Here is a 26,937-nt window from a genome sequence, read left to right on the forward strand (position 1 = left end):
TGGCTTGAGACTCGCAGGTTACTTCTCCCCATGGGCTGCCTCCCTTGTTCTTCATTCTCCTTGTCTCTTCTTCTCTCTGCCCGGCTGTACCTCTGTGGCTCATGGTCCAGGGTCTTCAGGATTCTCTGTGAAGAGGTCACCAGGTGAGAATCACCCCAATTTTCTCCTGGAAGCCAGGTTGCTGGACCAGGGGACCCTGTCTCTCCTCTGAGTGGCTCAGCACCTTGCCTTAGCAATCTCCAGTCCGTTCCACCCCATGCAAACCCCTCACAGATTTCCCTTCAGCCTCATATCAGAGGACGAGAGAGGGCTGGAGGCAGGCCAGGTGCTTCTCAGCTGGGGAGGTGGGAGTGACAGGACCCAGGTGGTGAGGAGATGGGGCAGGGAATGGGGACTGCAGAGGGCAAGGCCACCACTGAGGCCCGGGCCCTCCTGTCTCAGCCGCAGAGGAACGACAAGATGACCGATGCCCAGATGGCTGATTTTGGGGCGGCAGCCCAGTACCTCCGCAAGTCAGAGAGGGAGCGACTGGAGGCCCAGACACGGCCTTTCGACATCCGCACCGAGTGCTTCGTGCCAGATGACAAGGAGGAGTTTGTCAAGGCCAAGATCCTGTCGCGGGAGGGAGGCAAGATCACTGCCGAGACAGAGACTGGCAAGGTGCGTGGGACACAGCACAGGGTGGTGGGTGCAGGGGTGGAGCCACGTGCAGTGGCAGCTGAGGGGCTCTGGAAAAGAGCCAAAGCCAGCGGGGGCTCAGGACGATCTCCCCTCAAGTAGCCCAGCATCTGAGTGAGAACTGACCATTCTTGTTGGATCTGAGCAAGTGTAACAAGGCCACCCCAGGGATGCCCACCCCTTGCCAGGGAGGATGCTGCAGGCAGGGAACCTCAGCTGGTTTCCTCCCCAGATGGGTTATGTAGCTAAAGAGGGCACAGACCGCATCAAATGAAGCTCCCTTCTCAAACCTGCATCCCTCCACTCTGTGCCTTAGTTTTCTCCACGGACCAACTCTTCCCAGTGCACCCCAACCATACCAAGAGCAAATTTACAGATGAGCACAAAGCAGGAACTCTTGAGCAGAATGCTCAGTCCAGGGCTGACGACTAGCACTCAGAAGCCCACAGCCCCTGGTCCCTCATGCCAGCCGTGAGAACTGCCACCAGTCAACAGCAGTGGCTCTGAACCGTGTACCCGGTAGACTGACTGTCTACGAGTCCGACTGTCTATACTGGCTGACTGTCTCGTCCCCTTGAGGTGTGCAGTAACAGGCCACAACCACTGGGGACTTTAACTATGACCCCAACTCTGCCACTAGCAGCCACCATATACTGACAAATCATTGATCATTTGCTCCACTGTAAAAAAATGCTGGAATACCTACTCACAGGATCTCATGATGCAAGGGCATGACAAACTGGCCAGTGGCAGTCAAACCATTTGACAGTGACCAGTGAAGAGTGTAGAGTAGATGGGTGAGATGTTTCTCCAGCAGCAGCAAGGTTTGCCCTTAGCAATTGATGCCCTCAAGCATGCCCCCAAGAGTCAGGGTAAGATCAGAGAGCTTCTGCCCCCAGACCCTCAGGGAGGGACTGAAAGGTGATGCTCATGGGCAGAGTCTGGGGAACTGGCAAGACACAGGGACTCTAGGGCAATCCATAAGAAGGGACAGAGAGCAGGAAGGTAAATTATCTGGCGTCATAGGAAGCTATGGGGTAGGGCCCAGGCACTATGAGAAAAGAGCCAGGGGAACAAGGCCAGGTCACAGCCTGTGTTCTGGGAGGAGGTAAGTGGGCAAGTCTAGAGAGGGTCCTGGAAGAAATGTCTGTCCTACTGCCCCTCGCCTCCACAGACGGTGACCGTGAAGGAGGACGAGGTGTTGCAGCAGAACCCGCCCAAGTTCGACAAGATCGAGGACATGGCCATGCTGACCTTCCTGCACGAGCCTGCTGTGCTTTTCAACCTCAAAGAGCGATACGCAGCCTGGATGATCTATGTGAGTGCGCCCTACACACGGCGGGGAGTCTTCTGCACGGGGTCCAAAGTCGGCCAGGGCAACTTTCTCAAGGGGAGGGGACTGGAACTCTCCCTCTGCTCCCTCCCAATCCCTGGTTAGCTGCAGGAAGACAGGAGCCAGCTGGCATAACCAGGGACGCCTCTGCCTAGCACCACGCCCATCCCAGGCTGTCCCCTCCAACTTCTCGTGACTGCCCTGTCTCTTGTTTCAGACCTACTCAGGCCTCTTCTGCGTCACCGTCAACCCCTACAAGTGGCTGCCCGTGTACAATGCCGAGGTGGTGGCCGCCTACCGGGGCAAGAAGAGGAGCGAGGCTCCTCCCCACATCTTTTCCATCTCCGACAACGCCTACCAGTACATGCTGACAGGTGGGCTGGCGGCCCTGACATGTGGCCCCTCAGCCCGACACCATAGACTGAGGCCCTGAGCCCTGACCCCTCTGCCTCTCCTCTTTTCTCTTCCAGATCGGGAAAACCAGTCCATCCTCATCACGTGAGTGAGCAGCACCCATCCACAGAGGGGCCTGGTGTGGGGGAGGCCGAGGCTGATTCCTGGGGTGCTAGAGATGGTTGAAGGCTGTGGTTGCCAGGAGCTGGGCTCTCTGAGGAGAGCCAGAGTGACCTACGGTGATGGGCAGATTCTGCAAGGAGCTAGGCCCTGGGGGAGGAGATTCGATGGCTGGTACTCTGAGGGAAGAGGGTGCAGTGCTGAGCTTCAAATGGAAAACTGGGAATCTGGGTTCTGATGGGTCCCTGTTGCCTCCAGTGGAGAATCCGGGGCAGGGAAGACTGTGAACACAAAACGTGTCATCCAGTACTTTGCCAGCATCGCAGCCATAGGTGACCGTGGCAAGAAGGACAATGTCAATGCAAACAAGGTACGAGGTGGGCTGCAGGCTCAACAGAGGGGGTTAGGGGGCAGGCTGACCAGATGACCCCTAGCCCTGCCCTGGGGAACAGTGCAGACAGCATCCCTGAGCCCAGTGCCCGAGACCTTCCCGGCAGGAGACATGCTCTGAGGTCTGAATATGGCCCTCTCGAGCTGCAGACCACCAGCAGTCCATCCCACTCCACCCCCACCCTCCCCAGCACCACCTGGAGGTGAAGCCCCACGCTCTGCCCCCTCTGCAGGGCACCCTGGAGGACCAGATCATCCAGGCCAACCCCGCCCTGGAGGCCTTCGGCAACGCCAAGACCGTCAGGAATGACAACTCCTCCCGCTTCGTGAGTGCACCTGACCACTGCCCACAGGCTTCATGCAGCATTGATGAAAAAAGGGGGTGGAGGTGCAGTTTTGCCAACAGTCTCCACACGTGGCTGACCATCCTGCATTTGGTTTTGGGATATCAAGTAACACACATGCACACTCAAACCCTCCCTACTCAACCTGGCCCCTGAGTTCTGAGAACTCAAGAAAAGAGACCCAGAGCCACCAGAGCTGTTCGTTGCAGAACCAAGTCATCGGGCTGACTTGGGTCACATTCTATATTTTTTTTATGACTGTTCCCAAAGCTCTTCCACGCTGTAAGTGGAAGAGCTGGAAGGAGGACAGCAGGGCTTTTGAGCCAATTCCCCAGCCTTCCATCTGTCTAGCAAGTTCCCAACCCTCTCTGAGCCCCAGGTCCTTCATCTGTGAGACCGAGGTAGTAGTCTCTACCTTGCTGGTTATTGGGAGGATGATGTGAGAGCATATCAGAGGCACAAACAGGATGCATTCTATTTTGTTTATGGTACTAAACTGGGGCTCCAGGGAAATCATTTACATTTCCAAAACCATCCAGGGCATTCTGGATTGCACTGAGGTCCAGGATTTCCATCTGTCTCTTCTAGCCCCCTCCCTCACTCTTTGTCCCATCTACCCCCAGGGAAAATTCATCAGGATCCACTTTGGAGCCACTGGAAAGCTGGCTTCTGCAGACATAGAGACCTGTGAGTATGCAGGGAGCCTGGCCCCCTCCTCGAGTCCTTCACCTCTGCCTTCACTCCTCGCTGGGTGCCATCTTCTGTCGACATTTCCCCTCCATCTCCTGTCTCTGACTTTAGATAGTCTCCCGGCTTTATCATTCTTTTCTCTTTAAACCCAGTCTTCCCCTGTCTCTCTCCACTTGTCATGACAGCCTTTCTCCCCTGACCTCCACCCTTTCGCTGATTGGTTCTCTTCCTTCCCACCTGCCCTCCCCTCGCCTCTCCTACTCCAGATCTCCTGGAGAAGTCCCGGGTGATCTTCCAGCTGAAGGCTGAGAGGAACTACCACATCTTCTACCAGATCCTGTCCAACAAGAAGCCAGAGCTGTTGGGTGAGCCCCGTCAGAGGTCCCTGCTGCCCCTGGCACCCCCCGCAAGCCCAGCAGTGCAGGGCGGACCCCTCCTCCTCCTCACCCGCCCCGCCCCCCTGCTCACCTGTCCCCTCCCTCCATCTGCCCGGTACCTTTCTCTTCCTCCACCTTGGACCCACCTGTGTCAACTCTTGCCTCCTATTCACACCCTTCCTTGTCTTCTTTCTCCTCCCCTTTACTTCTTTTCTCCTTCTCCTCTGCGTTTGTCTCCCCCTCTTCCACCTGTCACCCCCCACCATCCTCTCTCCCCATGTCCCCATCACCCACTTTTCCTTTTCTTCTGGATCCTTCCCTTGGCCTTTGCTGACTGTCCTCCTCTCTACCTGCTCCCGCTCCTCCCTTCTCCCCACCCCTTCCCCCACTGCGCCCCACTCCTGTCCCCTTGTCCCTGGCCCTGCCCCTCGCCTGGACAGACATGCTGCTGGTCACCAACAACCCCTACGACTACGCCTTCGTGTCTCAGGGGGAGGTGTCCGTGCCCTCCATCGACGACTCTGAGGAGCTCATGGCCACAGATGTGAGTGAGGAGGCAGTGGGAGGGCTCCGGGGGCTCCTGGGCCACCCGCCCCATCACCCACTCTGTCTCTCGCCCTGCCCCAGAACGCCTTCGATGTGCTGGGCTTCACTCCTGAGGAGAAAGCCGGTGTCTACAAGCTGACAGGCGCCATCATGCACTACGGAAACATGAAGTTCAAGCAGAAGCAGCGGGAGGAACAGGCGGAGCCGGACGGCACGGAAGGTTCGAGGACAGGAGGGCAGGCTGAGAAGGCCTGGGGGGCAGCGTGTCCGCCTCTCGTGCAGGGACAGCACTCTGGGGGCAGAGTCTCCTCCATGCCATGTCCAAACGGGGTGCCTTTCAGTGATTCTTAAGGAGCAGCATTCACAGCAGCAATGTTAGGACCACAATATAGAAAGTGGGAGGAAACCCAAAGCAGAAGCAGGTGGTCGGAAGGTGGTGCCTTTTCCCATGGTGGGCTCTCCCCACCTGATCTAGACTCGAGGCTTTCTGTTCTATTATAACCTAGCCAGACACCACCCTCCATCCCAAACAGGCTGGATCCCAGAGGACCTGAGGCTTATGGGTGGGCGAGGGCAGAGACATGGGAGAAGTGGGAAGACAGGAGGCACCTCACAGTCCCGCTAGTTTCTCAACCCCAGCTGCACCGAGCAGAAGTGAAATGGAGAGATTTCCTCCTGTGCCCAAGACTCCGCCAGGCCCAGGAAAGCACGGACCGGAGTTCTGAGTATCCCCGTCACTAAGGCAGTGTGTATGTGAGAGTGCCGCCCTCAGGAGAGCTCCCCACAGGCTCCCTGCCATATTCTGCTGGGAGACAGGAGGCCAGGGGTCAGGACACAGCTCTGGGCATTGGCACATCACCCACATCACTGGGTCTCAGCTTCCGCCTCAGTGGAATGGAGCAGTAGCCCTTCCCAGCTCCCTCTGAGGCTGATTCGAGAATCCCTTGAGAAGTAGATGTGAAGGTGTAAACAGGGCTGGAGAAATGCCTGAGAATATTCCTCTTGACCTACCTTCAAGGATCCCTTCTCTGTATCTATCTAGATCAAGTGCCAAACCTGAGTTTCACAATAGCATGTCACCAGTTATCATAAAAACTCTCAAAATTAAACCAAGCAAGTCTCCTCTAAATAGAGATCATGGGGCTTTCCAGGTGGTTCAGTGGTAAAGAATCCACCTGCCAGTGCAGGAGACACAGGAGCTGCAGCTTCGATCCCTTGGTTGGGAAGATCCCCTGGAGGAGGAATGGCAACCCACTCCAGTATTCTTGCCTGAAAACTCCCATGGACAGAGGAGCCTGGTGGGCTACAGTCCATAGGGTTGCAAAGAGTCAGACACAACTGAGCATGCACACACACACACAAATAGAGTTCGTATGCTGGATAGCACATTTGGAGAGCTGAGGGTTGGTGGGCTGACCCACACACTGTTAGGAACCCTGATTTCCCAGCGAGTCAATTTGATGGACACATAGATTCACTGTAGAGCATGCCCAGTCCTGGGCTAGATCCTGGGACTGGGGACAAAGACAGCAAGGAGCAGAGGACATCATCAGCCACAGTCCCTGCCCTGAGAGAGGAGAGGATGCATGAGGGCAGGGGACACGGCTACAGCTGTGCTGGCACTGGGCCGGGTCCAGAGACATGCAGGAGATGTAAAGATGGAGGTGAGCAGGCAGGGTGGTGGGAAGTCTGGGGTGACGGAGGGGCCTCAGGCACACAATGGCTGTGTCACCATGGCAAGCCCTGTGCCCTTCAGGCCTCAGTTTGCAGCTGTTTAATGAGAGGGTTAGGACCTAGTGGCCCTGAGCAGTGAAGGACAGTCTATGGAAAGTGCTTGTTTATCCCTTTCTTTCTCCACCAGATGCTGACAAGTCCGCCTACCTCATGGGGCTGAACTCAGCCGACCTGCTCAAGGGGCTGTGCCACCCTCGGGTGAAGGTGGGCAACGAGTACGTCACCAAGGGGCAGAATGTCCAGCAGGTGTACTACTCCATCGGGGCGCTGGGCAAGGCGGTGTACGAGAAGATGTTCAACTGGATGGTGACGCGGATCAACGCCACTCTGGAGACCAGGCAGCCTCGCCAGTACTTCATAGGCGTCCTGGACATCGCCGGCTTCGAGATCTTTGATGTGAGTGGGGAGCCCCAGGCCCGGGAGAACGGGAACTCACTGGTTCACACAGGCAGCCACCGCTGGCCAAGCCAACTACAGGCCAGCCCCGGGGAAGGCTCCCCAGGGGTGGAGACAGCCATGTGTCTTCAGGGGGTGCTCCCTCCCTGTTGCCTGGCTGGACGCAGCCCTGGGCCGACCCCTCAGGCCACAGACCCCTGCCTGCCTGATCCACTCCTCCCCGTCCCCACCCTGCAGTTCAACAGCTTCGAGCAGCTCTGCATCAACTTCACCAACGAGAAGCTGCAGCAGTTCTTCAACCACCACATGTTCGTGCTGGAGCAGGAGGAGTACAAGAAGGAGGGCATCGAGTGGGAGTTCATCGACTTCGGCATGGACCTGCAGGCCTGCATCGACCTCATCGAGAAGGTGCTGCCTCGGCCCCTCCACCCAGGTCCCTGCACCTGCCATCCCAGACGAAGTGGCAGCCCTATCCCTCTACACCCAGGAAACTAGTCCCCAGATCCCCCAGCCTCCCTCCAGGCCCTGCTTCCCCTCACTGTGACACTGTGGGCATACACAGGTCCAGCCTTTCCTTCTCTCCCAGCACCCAGGACTTTGTCCCATATGGTGGACCTGAAGAGAGAGATGCAGTGAAGGAGGAGACTCCTAGCCCCTCTGACGCCCCATGAGAAGCATCATTCGTGGAAAGGACCTAGGCTGAAACTAGACACATTGGCTTCCTATACTCTTCCAGTTGGCTGAGGATAAGCCTGTCTTCAGGCCCTCTTGTCTATGGAGCTTCCTCAGAGGACACTCCTTGTCCTGACTTGCTTTCAGTGAGCCTTTGCGGAGGGAGGCAGAGCCCACAGCAACTGATGGTCCCCCAGCCCAGCCACGACCAGTCAGAAATAGGGGCCTCCCCCCACAAGCTTTGCCTAGTGATCTTCTGGAGGCCTCGGATTCCCCTGAGATTGTATGGAAAAATATGTGTGGACTGGTGGGGGGTGGTGCATACACAAGTATGTGTGTACACAAATTCTGGGGAGGAAATCTTGGGGTTCACCAAATTCTCAGTAGGATCCCTGTCCCAGGAAAAGTCAAAAACTGCTACACTTTCTGAAGTGCAGGACATCGTGCAGAACCTGAATCCCTCTAACCATTCCTTGGAACACCGTTCCCTGACATACAGGCACAGGTCTGGCCTGCCCTGCCCTGCAGTCTGGCGCCTCCCATCCCTTCTGTCCTGTCCTCATCCCGCTCTGGGGCAGGGACATCCAGGAAGAAGGGGCTGTGCTGTGAGCCCTGGGGGTAGGGACTGGGAGTACAGGGCTCTTCTTTGGGGCCACTGGGGCAGGAAGAGGTTCCCTAGGCCAGATCTGAACGTACTCAGATTTAGGTTAACGTCAGGAATGTTGGCTTCCTGTACCAGGACATGAGGTGGCAGCACGGGCTCTCTATGGCTTGCCAGATACACAGCTGCAATTTCTCCTCAATCGGGGTGTGGGATTCTGCAAGCCTGGGGATGCGTCCAGTAACGCTCTCCTCTCCCCCCTCAGCCCATGGGCATCATGTCCATCCTGGAGGAGGAGTGCATGTTCCCCAAGGCCACCGACATGACCTTCAAGGCCAAGCTGTACGACAACCACCTGGGCAAGTCCAACAACTTCCAGAAGCCACGCAACATCAAGGGGAAGCCGGAAGCTCACTTCTCCCTGATCCACTACGCCGGCACGGTGGACTACAACATCATAGGCTGGCTGGAGAAGAACAAAGACCCGCTCAACGAGACAGTGGTGGGCTTGTACCAGAAGTCTTCCCTCAAGCTCATGGCCACGCTCTTTTCCTCGTATGCCTCCGCTGATGTCGGTAAGAGGGCAGCCCTCCACTGCCAGAGCAGTTCTGGAGGTGCAAGGGGCCAGGGGCCCACTGCTTCAAAGCACGTGATTCCAAAGGCAGGAGGGAGACTTCCCTGGTGGTCCAGTGACTAAGACTTCATGCTCCCAGTGGCGGGGTTGGGAGTTCGATCCCTGGTCAGGAAACTAGGTACCGCATGCCTCAACTAAGAGTTCACGTGCTGCGGCTAAAGAGCCCACATGCCGCAACTAAGACTGGCACAACCAAATTTTATATATATATATATATATACTTTTTTAAATTAAAAAATAAAGGCAGGAGGGAGCCATAAGAGGGGGACATCAAGAGAGCCCACAGCAGCCCATCTGTGCCGTTTCTGTGGGAGTGTGATTTTCCCCTCTGGGTTATGGATGTTGGTATACGTGTTCTGCGCCTCTTCAAGACTCAGAGCAACTGAAGATCGGTACCAAAGGCACCCGCATCACTGCAGCAGGCCTGGCATAGAACCATCCTCTGCAGGAGGCCGCAGTGAATGTGTAGAGCTTCAGTGAATGTACGGTAGAACAGATGAGCCTCCCCTTCAGAGAAGGAAGAGAAAGGGTGTGGATTGAAATGAGGAGGGTAAAATACAAGAAGAAAGTGGAAAAATGTAAGCATGGTGTGGGAGGTTAGAAGAGAGAGGGAGGAGAAAGCACTAATGTTATTTCAAGACCTACTGTGTGCCAAACAGTGGAGAGGCAGCATGAAACTTTGATCTTTTCTAATCCTCTCTATACCATTTAAAGGGAATGACTCTCCTCCTCGTGGGAAAACGGAGACTTGGAGATAAATTGTCCAAAGTCACACAGCTAGTGAGCAGCAGAGCCCTGCCCCTGCTCAAAGGGTCTCTGATTTCAAGCCCTGGTTCATCATTCCTTCTCTTGTTACTAGGGGACAGCAGTAAAGGCAAAGGAGGCAAGAAAAAGGGTTCATCATTTCAGACAGTGTCAGCCCTCCACCGGGTAAGAAGGGCCCAGAGATACCAACAGACCTGTGGTGGGCAGACCCAGCCCAGAGCATTTTGTCTGCACCACCCTTAACCTGATGCTCTGAGTCTGGGGAGAAAAGAAGCTAGAGTTATGTCGTTGTTTTTGGCATGTAAATTCTACACAAGCCTGAATTCACATCATAAGTTATATATCACCTCCCAATCCCTTAGAGGGCTCTGGTGACAGGTTGTCTAGGGCCCGGGGTCAGGACTAAAGGGATGGTCACTGTGGCTCCTGACCTCCACTTCTCATCTGCCTCCAGGAGAATCTGAACAAGCTGATGACCAACCTGAGGACCACTCATCCTCACTTTGTGCGCTGCATCATCCCCAATGAACGGAAGGCTCCCGGTGAGCGACGCACAAGGCTCTAGTCTGGAGAGGGCATTTGGCATCCACTTGTCCTGAGGCTGACCCCCTGCCTCTCCCTTCCTGCTGCAGGCGTGATGGACAACCCCCTGGTCATGCACCAGCTGCGCTGCAACGGCGTGCTGGAGGGCATCCGCATCTGCAGGAAGGGCTTCCCCAACCGCATCCTCTACGGGGACTTCAGGCAGAGGTGGGTACTGGGGTGCCACAGGGCTCAGGGAACAGAGAAACCCTGGGCAGCCTTGTGGGGAGAGGAGTCTGCAGCTGGTCTCAGATTCTGTGACAAAGTGTTAGTCGTTCAGTTGTGTCTGATTCTTTGTAACCCCACGGACTGTAGCCTGCCAGTCTCCTCTGTCCGCGGAATTCTTCAGGCAAGAATACTGGAACGGGTAGCCATTCCCTTCTCTAGGGGATCTTCCCGACCCAGGGATCGAACCCAGGTCCCCAGCATTCCAGGCAGATTCTTTACTGTCTGAGCCACCAGGGAAGCCCCTTGATTCTGTGGGCAGAGCAAATCAGTGCAGAACGTGGGTAACTCCAGGCACCTCCTTCCAGGTATCGCATCCTGAACCCAGCGGCCATCCCCGAGGGTCAGTTCATTGATAGCAGGAAAGGGACAGAGAAGCTGCTGGGCTCCCTGGACATTGACCACAACCAGTACAAGTTCGGCCACACCAAGGTGAGTCTGGAGGCCCTTAGGGTGGAGGTGTAGGATACCCAGCCACACTGAGTGGAACAGCTGAGTTCGGAAGGCAGACCCTGACTCCTGGCTTCCCGTGTCAACCAAGAGTTGGGACCCAGCTTCTTTTCTGTCTTGTTTTTCACATTTCACTCCCAGGTCTAGGGTATGCAGGTGATGGGGCCCTGGGAAGCTCAGCCAGGGTCTCCCACACTCTCCCTCCACCTTGGCTACCCTTCTCTGAGGCTGTGGCCCCCTTGGCTGTACCCCTTGCCCCCAGGTGTTCTTCAAGGCGGGGCTGCTGGGACTGCTGGAGGAGATGCGGGACGAGAGGCTGAGCCGCATCATCACCCGCATCCAGGCCCAAGCCCGGGGTCAGCTCATGCGCATTGAGTTCAAGAAGATCCTGGAGCGCAGGTGAGGCTGAAGGGAAAGGGAGACACACTCTCAGAAATGTAAGAGGTAGACAAGCAGAGCCCAGAGGTGTGGGCCGAAAGACCTAAGTTCAATCCTGGCTCCATCACTTACTAGCTGGTCTGGACAAGTGACTTGACCAGTCTGGGTCTCATTTTGAGTTCTTTTTAAAAAAAGAAAATTCCCTGTAGGAAATGAAAATTAAAACTCCAGTGAGATACCATTTTAAAACACTAGACTGTAGCCTGCCAGGCTCCTCCATCCATAGGATTTTCCAGGCAAGAATACTGGAGTGGGTTGCCATTTTCTTCTCCAGGCAATCTTCTGGATCCAGGGATCAAACTGGGGTCTCTCACATTGCAGGCAGAATCTTTACTGTCTGAGCCACCAGGGAAATGTGTGCAATCTCTTTGGAAAACAATTTATCATTTTCTTTGAAAGCTGAACAGTTACATAGCTTTCCACTCCTGAGTGCATTCCCACAAAGAAATACCTGCATGTGTTCACAACATAAGACAAAAATGAATCTTTATAGCAGCATTGGTCAAAATGGCAAAGATCTGGAAACAATTTGAATTTTCATCTGCAGGAGAACGGGTAAACAGTAGCATACTTATTTGGGGAATATTATCAAGTAATGAAAAGGAGGGGACTATAACTACATGGTACAAATTTGAGCCTTAAAATCATACTGCTGGGTTAACAGAAGCAAGTCACAGAAGGATACGTATAGTGTGATGCAATTTTTATAAAACTCAGTAATAATTTTAAAATAGCATCCTCCTGCAATGCAGGAGGTGCACAGGAGACCCACCAACCCAGGGAAGTTCCCTGGGTTGGGAAGATACCTCATAGGAGGAAATGGAAACCCACTTCAGTATTCTTACCTGGAAAATTCCATGGACAGAGGAGCCTGGCAAGCTACAATCCATGGGGTCGCAAAGAGTTGGAAGTGACTGAGCACACACACACATTGTTTAAAAATACATACACATATGGTTTAAATATTTTTGAAAGAGTTAAGAAATGAGAAACACAAGATTCAAGGTAGTGACTACTTTTGGTGAAAGGACGGGAAAGGGGATGGAGTGTAGTCTACTAGTAGAATCAATGAAGGCAATGCTCTACTTCTTGTCTGGGTGATGACTTCATAGATAAATCATTTTGCTTCATTCTTCATAACTTACACATACATTATATATATTCTTAAATGGAAAATACCATATTCTTAACATATTTGAGGTTCTTAGGAGATTAGAAACACTGAACACAGTAGAGGTGCTATAATTGGTCGCTTCCATAGCTACTACTGCCCCAGAAAGGAAGATATAAACTGCCCTTTTGTTGAATTGATCAATTAATAAACATTTATTGACAACTCCACGTTCAGTGTGGTAATGTTGGGGTGGGGTTGCCTATCAAGCCTGCCAGAGCAGGTTCCTGCCCTCAGGTGCCCACACACTTGTTCAGATGTGCTGGGATCCCAGTACAGCTGGCCCTATGACTGAAAGTGCTCCTTCACAGTGCGGCTCCCTGCCTCCATGCTCCTTTGCCAGGGATGCCCTGCTGGTAATCCAGTGGAATATTCGGGCCTTCATGGGGGTCAAGAACTGGCCCTGGATGAAGCTCTATTTCAAGATCAAACCACTGCTGAAGAGTGCAGAGACTGAGAAGGAGATGGCCAACATGAAGGAGGAGTTTGGGCGCATCAAAGAGACACTGGAGAAGTCGGAGGCTCGGCGCAAGGAGCTGGAGGAGAAGATGGTGTCCCTGCTGCAGGAGAAGAACGACCTGCAGCTCCAAGTGCAGGCGGTAAGACCATCTCTCTTTCCCCCTCCCCTGGATCCTAACCCATCTCGTCATCAGGGACTATGAGTCTCCAAGCTTCAGCTCTCTTTAAGACTCTGGATCTCTCCTCTCTTTCATCACCAGCTCTCCTGTCTGTCCTCTTCTCTCAGGAACAAGACAACCTGAATGATGCGGAAGAGCGCTGTGACCAGCTGATCAAGAACAAGATCCAGCTGGAGGCAAAGGTGAAGGAGATGACTGAGAGGTTGGAGGACGAGGAGGAGATGAACGCTGAGCTCACTGCCAAGAAGCGCAAGCTGGAAGATGAGTGCTCTGAGCTCAAGAAGGACATTGATGACCTGGAGCTGACACTGGCCAAGGTGGAGAAGGAGAAGCACGCAACAGAGAACAAGGTGAGGGCAGCTCCCTTTGAATCCAGACCAAGTCTCAGGATCCTCGGACCTGAGTGTGGTCCTGGCCCTTGGCTTTGGAGGTCTCCATAGATGTCTCCAGGTTGGTGATGTCTGACCCTAGAGGGGATGGGGTTCTTGGTCAACAGGTGAAGAACCTGACAGAGGAGATGGCTGGGCTGGATGAGATCATTGCCAAGCTGACCAAGGAGAAGAAAGCTCTGCAAGAGGCCCACCAGCAGGCCCTGGATGACCTTCAGGCTGAGGAGGACAAGGTCAACACCCTGACCAAGTCTAAAGTCAAGTTGGAGCAGCAGGTGGATGATGTGAGTAGGAACAACCATGCTTCCTTTGTCTCTCTCAGGTCAGGATTTTGCAGGCAACGCCAATGGCAAGGGGTTTGCAATCCCTAAAACTAATTTCCATCCCTAAAACTAATTTCCATCCCACCCGGGGTGCTTTTCTTGCTGTCCATGCTAAGTCACTTCAGTTGTGTCTGACTCTTTGTGACCCTATGGACAGTAGCCCACTAGGCTCCTCTGTCCATGAGATTCTCCAGGCAAGAATACTGGAGTGGGTTGCCGTGCCCTCCTCCAGGGGATCTTCCTGACCCAGGGATTGAACCTGCAGCTCCTGCATTGCAAGCGAATTCTACACCACTGAGCCACCTGTGAAAGCCCCTTTCCTTCTACAGTTCTTCACTAGGCTGGGTCTCTGAGTCCTTCATGTCTGCCGGGATGATTCTGCTGGCTTGACTTCCAGTCCCACCGGACTTTGGGTTTAGAAGGGAGCAGAGGGGATGTATTGTGGACCTCAGGTTTTCTACACCTTGTTCATTTTTACTTTCTCCACCAGCTGGAGGGATCCCTGGAACAGGAGAAGAAGGTACGCATGGACCTGGAGCGAGCTAAGCGGAAGCTGGAGGGTGACCTGAAGCTGACCCAGGAGAGCATCATGGACCTAGACAATGACAAACTGCAGCTGGAAGAAAAGCTCAAGAAGTAGGAGCGTACGGAGGCCGGGAGGGGCCCTGGGGGTGTCTTGCCTGAGGGTTAGAGCTCAGGGTGCTGCACAGCCTCTGGCCAAGGCTGCCCAGGGCACAGCGGGAGCAAGCAGGTCAACCACAGCCCTTCCCCTGCCTTCACTCTTGGGGGCCAGAGGGAGAGGAGTGGTCCTTGCATGCAGAGGCAGGAGGAGAGGATGAGGGCAGAGAAAAGAAAACTTCCTGTCCCCTCCTTCTTCTCCAGGAAGGAGTTTGACATTAATCAGCTGAACAGTAAGATTGAGGATGAGCAGGCACTGGCCCTTCAGCTGCAGAAGAAACTTAAGGAAAACCAGGTGAGGTTCTTCTGGGGTGCGGCCACCGGGGAGCTCAATGGCGGTGAGACAGCTGGGACTGCAGGAGCTGCTTAGGGTTCTAGACAGTATCTAGAACTCTGAGCTACCCAGAGGCCCCATGAGCCCTGACTTCCAGGCACCTGGGAACATCAGCCTTCCCCCATTAGACCAATAATGTCTTATTTCATCTGGGCTATCTGGGGAGGTGGGTGGGGATCACACTTAACTAAAACAGCTTCTCTTGCTGAGCTATACTCTGCCTAATGGGTTTTCTCGTGCTTAGTCGCTCAGTCATGTCCAACTCTTTGTGGCCCCATGGACTGTAGCCCGCCAGGCTCCTCTGTCCATGGGGATTCTCCCGGCAAGAATACTGGAGTGGGTTGCCATGCCCTCCTCCAGGGGATCTTCCCAATCCAGGGATTGAAACCAGGTCTCCTGCATTGCAGGCAGATTCTTTACCATCTGAGCCACCAGGGAAGCCCAGTGGCCTTTCTGCCCTGGGACCATTGGTAGGGCTTGGTTCTCTTCTAACCCTTCCTTCGGTGCTTCTTTCCCCTCATGGGGGTGAGAAAAGCCTTCATGGAGCCCCTTCTCATGGGGAGCTCTGTTCTTATTCTTCCCAGGTACTTGCCTTGCCACTAACGGGGGCTGAATCCCCACAGAGCACTTGAGTCAACTCCTGAGACCTTGAGCAAGTCACTTCTCCTCCTGCACCTCAGATTCTCCTCTCATCTGTAAAATGGGACTAATGACCCCTGCCTTGCAGAGGACCGGAAGAGATACTGTATAGGAACCCACTTTGTCAACCAGGAGGCTATGTATACATGTGATTTTAGTATAGCTCAGGTTACAGAAGTCAGCCAGCCCCTTGCAAGAAGATGTTCTTTTGTCTGCCCATGGCTTTCTCATCCCTCTGCAGGAGGAGACTGAATTAACAGCCAAAGTCTCCCTTGCCTTTCACGCACCCTGAATTTTAATGTGCTTTTAGTCCTGTGTTTGTCAGAAGAACCCTGGAGGCAAGGGAGGCAGGTACTCTCTTCCTCATTTCAAAGTTGCATGACCACATCTGGACACAGTGACTCCTAGGCCAAGGGGACTCAGCTATTGACCCCCTCATTTCCTGAAGAGATCACAGCTGGTGGAGAGGGCCAATATCCCCTCCGCATTCAGGCTGAGGGTCCAGGCCGCAAGTGACACGTGAACACAGTTCCACTCCTCTCCTCTGGGGGCTGCTCAGGGGCTGGCCTGCCTTCAGTGATGCTCTTACTTCCCATCTTCTTGGATGCCCCTTCTGGGTTTTAGCCAGAGCATCCCCAGGTTCTTCTACCCTAGGTTTGGGCAGCCTCTTGGACCCAGAACAACAGTGTATTATCCTCATCCGATCTTGGCAATGCACTGTGGCTCCTTCTTCTTCCTGTCCAAGCTCTTGCCCCATCCTGGGAGCAGAGGTATGGTGGTCCTGTCTCTCCTGCTCCCAGGAGCCCCCATAACCACAGATGAAAGGACCCCACCAATCCTCCCTCTTTTGGACTTCCCTAGTGGCTCAGACGGTAAAGTGTCTGCTCACAATGCGGGAGACCTGGGTTCGATCCTTGGGTCGGGAAGATTCCGTGGAGAAGGAAATGGCAACCCACTCCAGTACTCTTTCCTGGAAAATTCCATGAACTGAAGAGCCTGATAGGCTACAATCCATGGGGTCGCAAAGAGTCGGACACGACTGAGCAACTTCACTTTCACTTTCAAACCTCCTTTTTGCTCCTGGCTAGTCAGACAATAGATCAAAAGGTAGATGGGCCAAGGCTAAGGCCAAAAAAAATGAGGTGGGAACATGATACAAAAGAGGGCATCCTGCTAGCACCCTCCTGGCCTGGAAGGGAACAATCAAGCTGGAATCCAGCCATGGGCGTAAATACAGTAAGCTCCAGAGCTCGAGGAATAGGCTGATTAGAACTTGGTAGTTAACTCAGAAGATTATAAAAATTTTTAATTGAGGCATTTTGTTGTAAATATTTGTAAAACACAATCACCAGCTTTCCTGTCTTATCATTAGCAGAGTCTAGTGAATCTGTGGAATTCCTGAGATTCAGGATCTCAGGGGATCTCAAGATCCCTCTCTGAACACAGATTCTCAGGATTCAGGGCGAGAGATGCTCAGATTGGGTCTGAGATGCCCCTCCAGGAAATGCCTTAAAAGTATGGCTTCACCCAAATTCTTATTGGTAGTCTGTGCGTTATCAGATGTTTAGCAGCCTCCCCGGCCTTGCCCACTAAATGCCAGTAGCAACACCTCCTCTCCAAGTCATGACAATCAAAAATGTTTCCAGACCTTTTCAACTGTCCTCTGGGGCACAGAATGTCCCCTGGTGGGAACCACTGCTCCCGCAGGACCTGGGCATCTTGGCCAACAGCCTTCTAGAGCCCTGGGAGGGGGCTCCAATGGAGGGGCCTAGGTGCTGGGTCTGAGCCCCCCGTGTCCTGCCTAGGCACGCATAGAGGAGCTGGAGGAGGAGCTGGAGGCTGAGCGCACCGCCCGGGCCAAGGTGGAGAAGCTGCGCTCAGACCTGTCCCGGGAGCTGGAGGAGATCAGCGAGCGGCTGGAGGAGGCCGGCGGGGCCACGTCCGTGCAGATCGAGATGAACAAGAAGCGCGAGGCTGAGTTCCAGAAGATGAGGCGGGACCTAGAGGAGGCCACGCTGCAGCACGAGGCCACGGCAGCTGCCCTGCGCAAGAAGCACGCCGACAGCGTGGCTGAGCTGGGCGAGCAGATCGACAACCTGCAGCGCGTGAAGCAGAAGCTGGAGAAGGAGAAGAGCGAGTTCAAGCTGGAGCTGGACGACGTCACGTCCAACATGGAGCAGATCATCAAGGCCAAGGTGGGCCTGGCTCTCCTCTCCTCACCCTCTCCTCCCTCACCGCCTCGCAGGGTACCTTCCCTCCACTTCGTCTCTCTGCCATCGCTCGTATTCTCACTCCCTTCACCACCCTCTGGTCTCTCTCCGTCTCACCCTTGCACCCACCTTGCCCTCCCTCTGCGTCTCCATCTCCTCACCACCTCTCCCTTCTTTAATTCATGCACCCTCTTCAGATTGTGGCCCTCTAGCCCTGCCCGTCGCCTCCCCTATCCCCCCACCTCTGTGTCCTCCCCCACCTTGGCCCACCTTTCCTCCAATCCACCCAACCCCTCCCACATTCACCTCTCCCGTGTCCCATACCGTCTGAAGGCCAACCTGGAGAAGATGTCCCGGACACTGGAGGACCAGGCCAATGAGTACCGGGCGAAGCTAGAAGAGGCCCAGCGCTCCCTCAATGACTTTTCCACCCAGCGAGCCAAGCTGCAGACCGAGAACGGTGGGTGCCCCTCACCAGGCCTGTGCCTGCCCCGGGGCAGAGCATCAGTTGCCCCCCTCCCTAGCCCACAAACCCTCCTTCCCACCTGCAGGTGAGCTGTCCCGGCAGCTGGAGGAAAAGGAGGCACTGATCTCCCAGCTGACCCGAGGGAAGCTGTCCTACACCCAGCAGCTGGAGGACCTCAAGAGGCAGCTGGAAGAGGAGGGCAAGGTGAGGCCAGCCGTGTGGGCAGTGGACAGGACTGAGAGCCACCCTGGGCAACCAACCTCAGGAATGGAGGCTGGAGTGAGGCTGGAGACTACAGATAGGCCTCCGAAATAGAAAGACTTTCAGGCCAGGTTCTTCTACTCTTCAGCTAAGCCACATTCAAACATCACTCCGTCCCTTAAAAAAAAAAAAACTTATTTATTTGGCTGCACCAGGTCTTAGTTGAGGCATCTTTACTTGCGGCATAGGGAATCTTTTTTTTTTTTTTTTTTTGCACGTGGAATCTTTAGCTGTGGCATGTGAACTCTTAGCTATGGCATGTAGATCTAGTTTCCAGACCAGGGGTCAAACCCAGGCCCCCTGCACGGAAAGCACAGAGTCTTAGCCACTGGACCACCTGGGAAGTCCCCCTCCTTTCTTATGTGGGACGAGGTGGGCAAACTGGGAAGGTACCTCATGATGTTGAGATTCCACAACACCAGCCCTCTCACCCTGAAGGAGGCTGGGATTTGATTCAAGGTCATAGATACGAAAAGATCCGAAAAATGGGGAGAGGGTCTTCCCTCCCACCTTCCCAGAAGCTGAGCCCACTTGCTGGTTCCGCCCCTCCCAGGCGAAGAATGCCCTGGCTCACGCACTGCAGTCAGCCCGGCATGACTGTGACCTGTTGCGGGAGCAGTACGAGGAGGAGACTGAGGCCAAGGCCGAGCTACAGCGCGTCCTGTCCAAGGCCAACTCAGAGGTGGCCCAGTGGAGGACCAAGTACGAGACGGACGCCATCCAGAGGACCGAGGAGCTGGAGGAGGCCAAGTGAGTCCCTGGCAGCGCCCCACCCCAATTCTAAGAGAGGAAGGAGCAAGAGGACCTTGGTGGAGACAGGCAGAGTGGGCGTGGGAGGCAGATTTAAAAAGGCAGACAGGAAGTGGGGAGAAATGTGGTGGGCAACAGAGGTGCTTGGGAGGGAGCCTGGATCCTGCACTCTTGAGTGACCCCTGGCTGGCCCCAACTCACTTCCTGTGACGGGCGAGCTTTTGGCCCGGGTTATACCTGATGCTCACGTATAAGACGAGCAAAAAGCTTGTTGGTCAGAGGAGCTACCGCCGATCAGCCTGGGTGGGGAGGGGTGGAGACTGCCACCCAGAGGCCACCGCGGGTAGGGAGGAGAATCAGTTCACACGCAGCCTTGGCTCCCTGGAAGGTGGACTTCCAGAGCATCCCAAGGAGCTGTGGGGAGGGGCCTGGTTCTTCTCATCTGGCAGTTCTGGGAGGGGTGGTCCCAAGGCACCACCGTTTCCAGGTAGAGTCACACACACACACCCAACCACCCTGGGCAGGAAGAAGCTGGCCCAGCGGCTGCAGGACGCCGAGGAAGCCGTCGAGGCCGTCAACGCCAAGTGCTCCTCGCTGGAGAAGACCAAGCACCGCCTGCAGAACGAGATCGAGGACCTGATGGTGGACGTGGAGCGCTCCAACGCGGCCGCCGCCGCCCTGGACAAGAAGCAGAGGAACCGACAAGGTGGGCCCGGGCTGCGGGCCACAGCCAGGCGACAGAGCAGGCCGGCAGGCGGGAGTCAGGAACATCCCCGCAGGAGGCTGAGGCTAGGGGAGGCTGGGCCTAGGAGGGGCACCTGGGTCCCGGAGGTGGGGCCGGGGCTGCCCCTTGAGCCTCTTCCGTCCGTTGGGTCCCCGCAGATCCTGGCCGAGTGGAAGCAAAAGTACGAGGAGTCGCAGTCGGAGCTGGAGTCCTCGCAGAAGGAGGCGCGCTCCCTCAGCACCGAGCTCTTCAAGCTCAAGAACGCCTACGAGGAGTCCCTGGAGCATCTGGAGACCTTCAAGCGCGAGAACAAGAATCTGCAGGGTGCGGGCTCGGGCCGGGAGGGGCGGGGCAGGGAGGGTCCGTACGTGGCACCGCCCCGCAGCTCCTCGAGGCCTTCCCGCCCTGGAGCAGGCAGCCCCCGACTGAGCCGCCCACCCCTCCCACAGAGGAGATCTCCGACCTGACTGAGCAGCTGGGAGAAGGAGGGAAGAATATGCACGAGCTGGAGAAGGTCCGCAAGCAGCTGGAGGTGGAAAAGCTGGAGCTGCAGTCGGCCCTGGAGGAGGCCGAGGTGAGGGCCTGGCTCTGCCTGGACCCCTGCCTCTGACCCTCTCCTACCCACCTACCATCACCCTCCTGTCTCTGACCCCCTACTCTCCCTCACCTGGGGGTGATGCTGACCGAAGACAAACTCTATGAGATCATTTTCTTAGTCCGAAGTCATATACCCAGTACCCACTACTACCTCCAAAGCCAGAGTCTGCACAGAGGAAAATGCCACAGCATGATCATGGATTTTTCTTTCCCACTGGGTTTATAAAGTTGAAACCTGGCCATCATAACAACTCCTCACACGGGGTGGGAGTGTCAGCTCCAGAGTCAAACAGATCTGAGTTTGAAACTTGGCTTGAGGACCTCCACTGTGTCATTGGGCAAGTTCCTTAACCTCTCTGTACCTCAGTTTTCTCATCTGTAAAATGGCATTAATTGTACGTACCTCAATCCCCGAGTTAGGAAGATCCCCCTGGAGAAGGGAATGGCTACCCACTCCAGTATTCTGGCCTGGAAATTTTCATGGACAGAGGAGACTGGTGGGCTACAGTTCATAGGGCCACAAAAAGTTGGACAAGACTGAGTGACTAACACTTTCATACTCTCATAAGATTTTTAGTTCAGTCACTCAGTCGTGTCCAACTCTTTGCGATCCCATGGACTGCAGCATGCCAGGCTTCCCTGTCCATCACCAATTCCCAGAGCTTACTCAAATTCACGTCCATTGAGTCGGTGATGCCATCCAACCATCTCATTCCCTGTTGTCCCCTTCTCCTGCCCCCAATCCCTCCCAGCATCAGGGTCTTTTCAAATGAGTCAGTTCTTCACATCAGGTGGCCAAAGTATTGGAGTTTCCGCTTCAGCATCAGTCCTTCCAATGAATATTCAGGACTGATTTCCTTTAGGATTGACTAGTTGGATCTTTTACGCATGACTATTATTAAACGAGGTAACGCACTTAAAAATTCAATATATATTAGCCATTGTTTACTGTTCATTTTTAAGAACCTGGGACTTCCCTGGTGGCTCAGATAAAGAATCTGCCTGCAATGCGGGAGATCTGGGTTCAATCCCTGGGTTGGAAAGATCCCCTGAAGGCGGGCATGGCAACCCACTCCAGTACTCTTGCCTGGAGAATCCCCATGGACAGAGGAGCCTGGTAGGCTAAGGTCCATGGGATCAGAGAGTCAAACACGACAGTGACAGTATAGCACAGCACAGGGATAGCCCTGAGATTTGGGGCTTCTGACTTTTTTCACTATAGGGTGAGGGACTTGGGAAACAAAGAGAAACATTTGAATTTGTAGTTGTAGAAATCCTTCCTTTTTCTATGATATTTTAGATGGGTCAGGATCATGCAATATTAATGTTGGAGCATCTTGGCAATTGTGAGGTCAAAACATTTCCTTGATGAAGGAACCCCAGGGTATCCAGCATGTCCTCCCCCACAGCACCCACATGGCCTGGGATGCAGGTCCTGCCTCGCTGTCTCCAGCTGACACCTTGAACCCTCTCGGCCTCCCTCCCTGACGTGCCCTATGCCCTGACTGCCTACTTTGGTCCCTCTCCCCTCCAGGCCTCCCTGGAGCATGAAGAGGGCAAGATCCTCCGGGCCCAGCTGGAGTTCAACCAGATCAAGGCAGAGATTGAGCGGAAGCTGGTAGAGAAGGATGAGGAGATGGAGCAGGCCAAGCGCAACCACCTGCGGGTGGTGGACTCGCTGCAGACCTCCCTGGACGCGGAGACGCGCAGCCGCAACGAGGCCCTGCGGGTGAAGAAGAAGATGGAGGGCGACCTCAACGAGATGGAAATCCAGCTCAGCCAGGCTAACAGGATAGCCTCAGAGGCCCAGAAGCACCTGAAAGTTGCCCAAGCCCATCTGAAGGTAAAAGAAGTGAGGGCTCTCAGAGAGGAATAAGTCAGGTTGCTCACAGGAATGGTGAAGGCCGGAGGAAAGGGTCCTGGGCTAACAAATACGAGAGCATGGGGAGCACCAACCTCCTGGATTTGGAGGCTTGAAGGAGGAGAACTGATCAGGCCCTGGAGCATGTTTTGGACCAATCCCGCCTGTGGGCCTGGAGACCTGAACGTGTCTCCTGAGGTTAACACGAGCTTTGTGACTATAGGGAAGGGTGTATCAGATCCCAAATGGAGGCCCTGATAGGGGCCTTCCCACATCACCCCATCCCTGGCAGGACACCCAGATCCAGCTGGACGACGCGGTCCGTGCCAACGACGACCTGAAGGAGAACATCGCCATTGTGGAGCGGCGTAACAACCTGCTGCAGGCCGAGCTGGAGGAGCTGCGGGCCGTGGTGGAGCAGACAGAGCGGTCCCGGAAGCTGGCGGAGCAGGAGCTGATCGAGACCAGCGAGCGGGTGCAGCTGCTGCACTCGCAGGTGAGGAAGCTAGGGGAAACCCGCTGAAGGCCAGAGATAGGATGTCTGGCAATGTTCTGAACTAGATGCCCAGAGAAAGCGTATGTCCAGCCAGGATCATACATTATTTCATCTCTTGGACCAACTTACATCTGTCAGTCATGGCTGCAGAACTACTACCTTGAGAAAGGGGTCTAAACGTAAAAGCCAGCCTCAATTTGCTCTATTAATGGGACTTTTGGAGTTTAAAGACAGCTTCCCTTGTGGCTCAGACGGTAAAGAATCTGACTGCAATGTGGGAGACCGAGGTTCCATCCCTGGGTCGGGAAGATCCCTTGGAGAAGGAAATAGCTATCCACTCCAGTATTCTTGCCTGGACAATTAATGAACAGAGTAGCCTTTAAGGCTACAGTCCATGGGGTCACAAAGAGTTGGACGACTGAGCGACTAACACACACATATATTTGCAAGTCAGATTCTCCGCAGAGCACCATTTTTCTGCAATCCCATATACACTGTTTTCAGCTATATTCAGCAATGAGTTTTTATGTCCATCTTATTGCACTGTCCTGTGGAATTCCGTTCCATAATCTAATACATATGGGAATGACATCACCCACTGACGTCATCCTCTCTTCCTTACCTCATTACATTCTTTCTATAACTACAATCTCTTCCAGGATACAGTCCTTTTAAAACAGTTGTACCTGTTTTTCTTGGAACTCCCTGCAGGGAGGGATTCCTTGGAATTTCCTTTCATTCCCCTACGTAGACATGTTACTAAAGAGCTCAGGAGTAGAACTACAGACTCTTTCCTGCTTGAAGTCTTCAGAGCTGAGTCATTTTACATAATGTCTACAGTACATATATTTTCATTGGAAAAAAAGAAAGCAGGTACAAAACAAGGAAAATACTAAAAGCAAGACTTTTTAAAAAAATGACTAGTTCTAATTTTCTCTGGATAAAGGTGTAGAATCATGTAACAAAAGTATATACATCCAACAGTTTTCTTTACCCTTATCTAGAACACCAGCCTTATCAACCAGAAGAAGAAAATGGAGTCAGATCTGACTCATCTCCAATCAGAAGTGGAAGAGGCAGTTCAGGAGTGCAGGAATGCCGAGGAGAAAGCCAAGAAGGCCATCACGGATGTGAGTCACTGCACCTTCCTGCCTCCCTGAAAGACTCAAACAGGGGCTCTGGGTCCAGGCCAGGGCACTGTGCTGTAACAACAGTGACTCTGCCATTCTGTGGGCTTGAGGGCCTCCAGGACCAAATGTCAGAATGAGAAAGAGGTGACTCTTATGGGAAAGAAGAGGCTCCCCCCGCCCCAGGCCCTGTTCTTTTACACTCTCTCCCGTTTGCAGGCCGCCATGATGGCGGAGGAGCTGAAGAAGGAGCAGGACACCAGTGCACACCTGGAGCGCATGAAGAAGAACATGGAGCAGACCATCAAGGACCTGCAGCACCGGCTGGACGAGGCGGAGCAGATCGCCCTCAAGGGCGGCAAGAAGCAGCTGCAGAAGCTGGAGGCCCGGGTGCGGGAGCTGGAGAACGAGCTGGAGGCCGAGCAGAAGCGTAACGTGGAGTCGGTCAAGGGCATGAGGAAGAGCGAGCGGCGCATCAAGGAGCTCACGTACCAGGTGCGGGCGCTGTGGCCACGCCCTTAGAAGTAGACGTGAAAACGTATCCCTTGCCCCACCTCCTGACCCACATGGGCCCCACGCAGAGCCCTCCTGCCACCTGCCTCTTGAAAAGCTGTCTTGGGATTAGTTTTCTTTCACATTCTCTGAAGACAAGTTGGCTTGAGTCTATGAATTTTTTTTTAGCAAAGGGAGAATCTGCTTCTACTTCTTGAAAGCTCCTGAACCAGAATTTTCCCAGATGTTTAATAACCTGAAGTGCTACCATGAAGGCTTCAGAACCGTCCAAGGCATCTTTCCACCAGCCTTAGAGGCAGGGGCGTTGTGTGGCATTTAGTGATAAAATCAGGGATGGAAAAGACTCAGATCTTCCATGGAACTTCTGGGACAACAGATAGAAGGCCTTAGAGAAAGAAGATTCCAGAATGTTCTAAGCCTTCCATCTGCATAGCTCAGGGCTTTTGTTCTTACTTTCCAATATGCCTGGGCAGGAAGGACAAAAAAAAAGAGGTGTTGGTTCATTTTGACAGCTGGATATGAGAGGCATGGGAAAGAGGTACAAATGGAGAACTGCAGGTGTGTTGTGTGGGTGTAAATAGAAATAGCATCCTAGCAGAAGCAGTGATCAGGAGTGATCAAGCGACATAGGAACCATTGATCCTGGTGCTCAATACCTGACCCAGAACAATACATACTGGGTTGTGATAATTAGAATGATATGGATTATGATAATCCCTTCTTTCTGCTTTCCTCCTGGGTCCTCTCTGGTCACTCTAGACCCACTGCTGAGAGCATCTGTGGTGCTCCGGATTAGATCTGGAACAGCCCTGATGTCTCCACATTATCAAATGAAGAAATCCCGTTTGGTTCCAAGCCTCTCCTGTTTCTTACCTCAGGGCCACAGCCCTGTTTGCTTTTTAGATCCTGTTGTGAGACCTTTGGCCTATAAGTCTCATCAGAGATGAAGTTTGTGCACAACCTCTTCGGCCTGGCCCATGGGAGGGAGGGGCGGCTGAGGCATGGGAAGAGAATGGGGTCGTGAGGGAGGGAAAGATGATTGCTCTTGCTCCTTCCCCCAAACTGGCCTCCTCCACCCATCTGCCCCCAGACGGAGGAAGACAGGAAGAACCTGCTGAGGCTGCAGGACCTGGTGGACAAGCTGCAGCTGAAGGTCAAGGCCTATAAGCGCCAGGCTGAGGAGGCGGTGAGTTCATGGTTTTCTCTACTTCCTATGTGTCAGAGCCGACAAGCGTCCACCCCAGTGGACCCGGACGGAGGGATTGCTGTTCACTTTAACTCTCAAACTCAGAGCTGTGGCAGGCACTCCTGAGTTAACAAAAGCAAAGCTTATTCGACCCAGGACCTACCCACAAGCTACTTATAATCCATGTACCAGTGAGCCCAAGAGAAGGCAGTGCAGCTGCCAATGTAGCTTGCAGGGCCAGCCAGTGCTGAAAGCTGGATGGTGGCAGGGGAACTGGGCCTGGAAAGGGGCCTGAGCAGGTACAGCACGGTGGGGAAGACATTGGGTGAGCACAGAGGTGCGGACGTGAGTTGCTGATGAGCATACGTGTGCAGGACCCCCCAGGGGTGGGGGAGCGTCTGTCAGGGTAGCAGTTGGACAGGGGCGGTCAAGCTGGATTCTGAGGGCGGGGACCAGGCAGCATGGGATTCCTTTTGGGCAGTGGGTAGCCTGGATTCTGAGCACTGGGTAAGTCTGTGGAGGGTGCCAAGCCAGAAGCAGGACACTTTTGTTGCAGGAACATGGGTGATAGATGACAGCGAGCCCCTGGATTAGGAGCCTGGGCACCCCCTCACCTCATCCTCCCATCCCCCTGAACCCCCACAGGAGGAACAGGCCAACACCAACCTGTCCAAGTTCCGCAAGGTGCAGCATGAGCTGGACGAGGCGGAGGAGCGGGCGGACATCGCCGAGTCCCAGGTCAACAAGCTGCGGGCCAAGAGCCGCGACATCGGCGCCAAGGTGGGTCCCTCCCCAGGCCCTGCTACTCACCCCCATGGCAGCACAGCCCCAACATCAGTGGCCCCCAGAGTGGGCACTGCATCCTGTATGTGGTTAGTCCTGAGGGTCCCGCACCCCCCACATCTGGGCATCCCCCTCCTGCTCAGACAAGCCCCGTACAGGCTGGAACCTCCTTAGAAAGTCCAGTCCCACCCCACCTATACCACAAAGACCTCTAAAGGGGACCCCAAGATTCCCAAGGCCTGAGCCTCTCCCCCTAAGGGCATCTCCCTTAGGCCCCTGAAAGCCCTGGAGATTTCTCCCCACACCCTTCCTTCCTGTTCCCTCACACCTTTTATTCTTTCTCAGCAAAAAATGCATGACGAGGAGTGACCCTGCCTCCAAACCTCACTCCAGCTGACCTCCAATAAACATGAGTACCAGACT

General features: G+C 54.3%; 1 protein-coding gene across 1 annotated transcript; it reads left to right on the plus strand.

The window, feature by feature from the left end:
- On the plus strand, positions 1-26,935 carry LOC102272267 (myosin-6). The gene is made up of 37 exons (XM_070377457.1): positions 1-143; positions 442-660; positions 1,853-1,996; positions 2,229-2,385; positions 2,482-2,509; positions 2,783-2,894; positions 3,148-3,240; positions 3,882-3,945; positions 4,215-4,313; positions 4,766-4,869; positions 4,953-5,091; positions 6,733-7,001; positions 7,239-7,409; positions 8,540-8,849; positions 9,768-9,838; positions 10,128-10,215; positions 10,306-10,423; positions 10,789-10,912; positions 11,193-11,329; positions 12,883-13,138; positions 13,285-13,527; positions 13,674-13,850; positions 14,380-14,525; positions 14,772-14,862; positions 17,346-17,735; positions 18,084-18,210; positions 18,302-18,420; positions 19,031-19,227; positions 19,752-20,275; positions 20,401-20,525; positions 22,083-22,391; positions 22,702-22,905; positions 23,910-24,035; positions 24,252-24,527; positions 25,636-25,731; positions 26,377-26,511; positions 26,860-26,935. The coding sequence occupies exons 2-37, from the start codon at positions 460-462 to the stop codon at positions 26,881-26,883; spliced, it is 5,994 nt and encodes a 1,997-aa protein (XP_070233558.1). The 5' UTR covers positions 1-143; positions 442-459; the 3' UTR covers positions 26,884-26,935.
- Positions 26,936-26,937: the final 2 nt, after the last annotated feature.

This window comes from Bos mutus, chromosome 10 (assembly GCF_027580195.1).
Source record: "Bos mutus isolate GX-2022 chromosome 10, NWIPB_WYAK_1.1, whole genome shotgun sequence".
NCBI classification, from domain to species: domain Eukaryota; kingdom Metazoa; phylum Chordata; class Mammalia; order Artiodactyla; family Bovidae; genus Bos; species Bos mutus.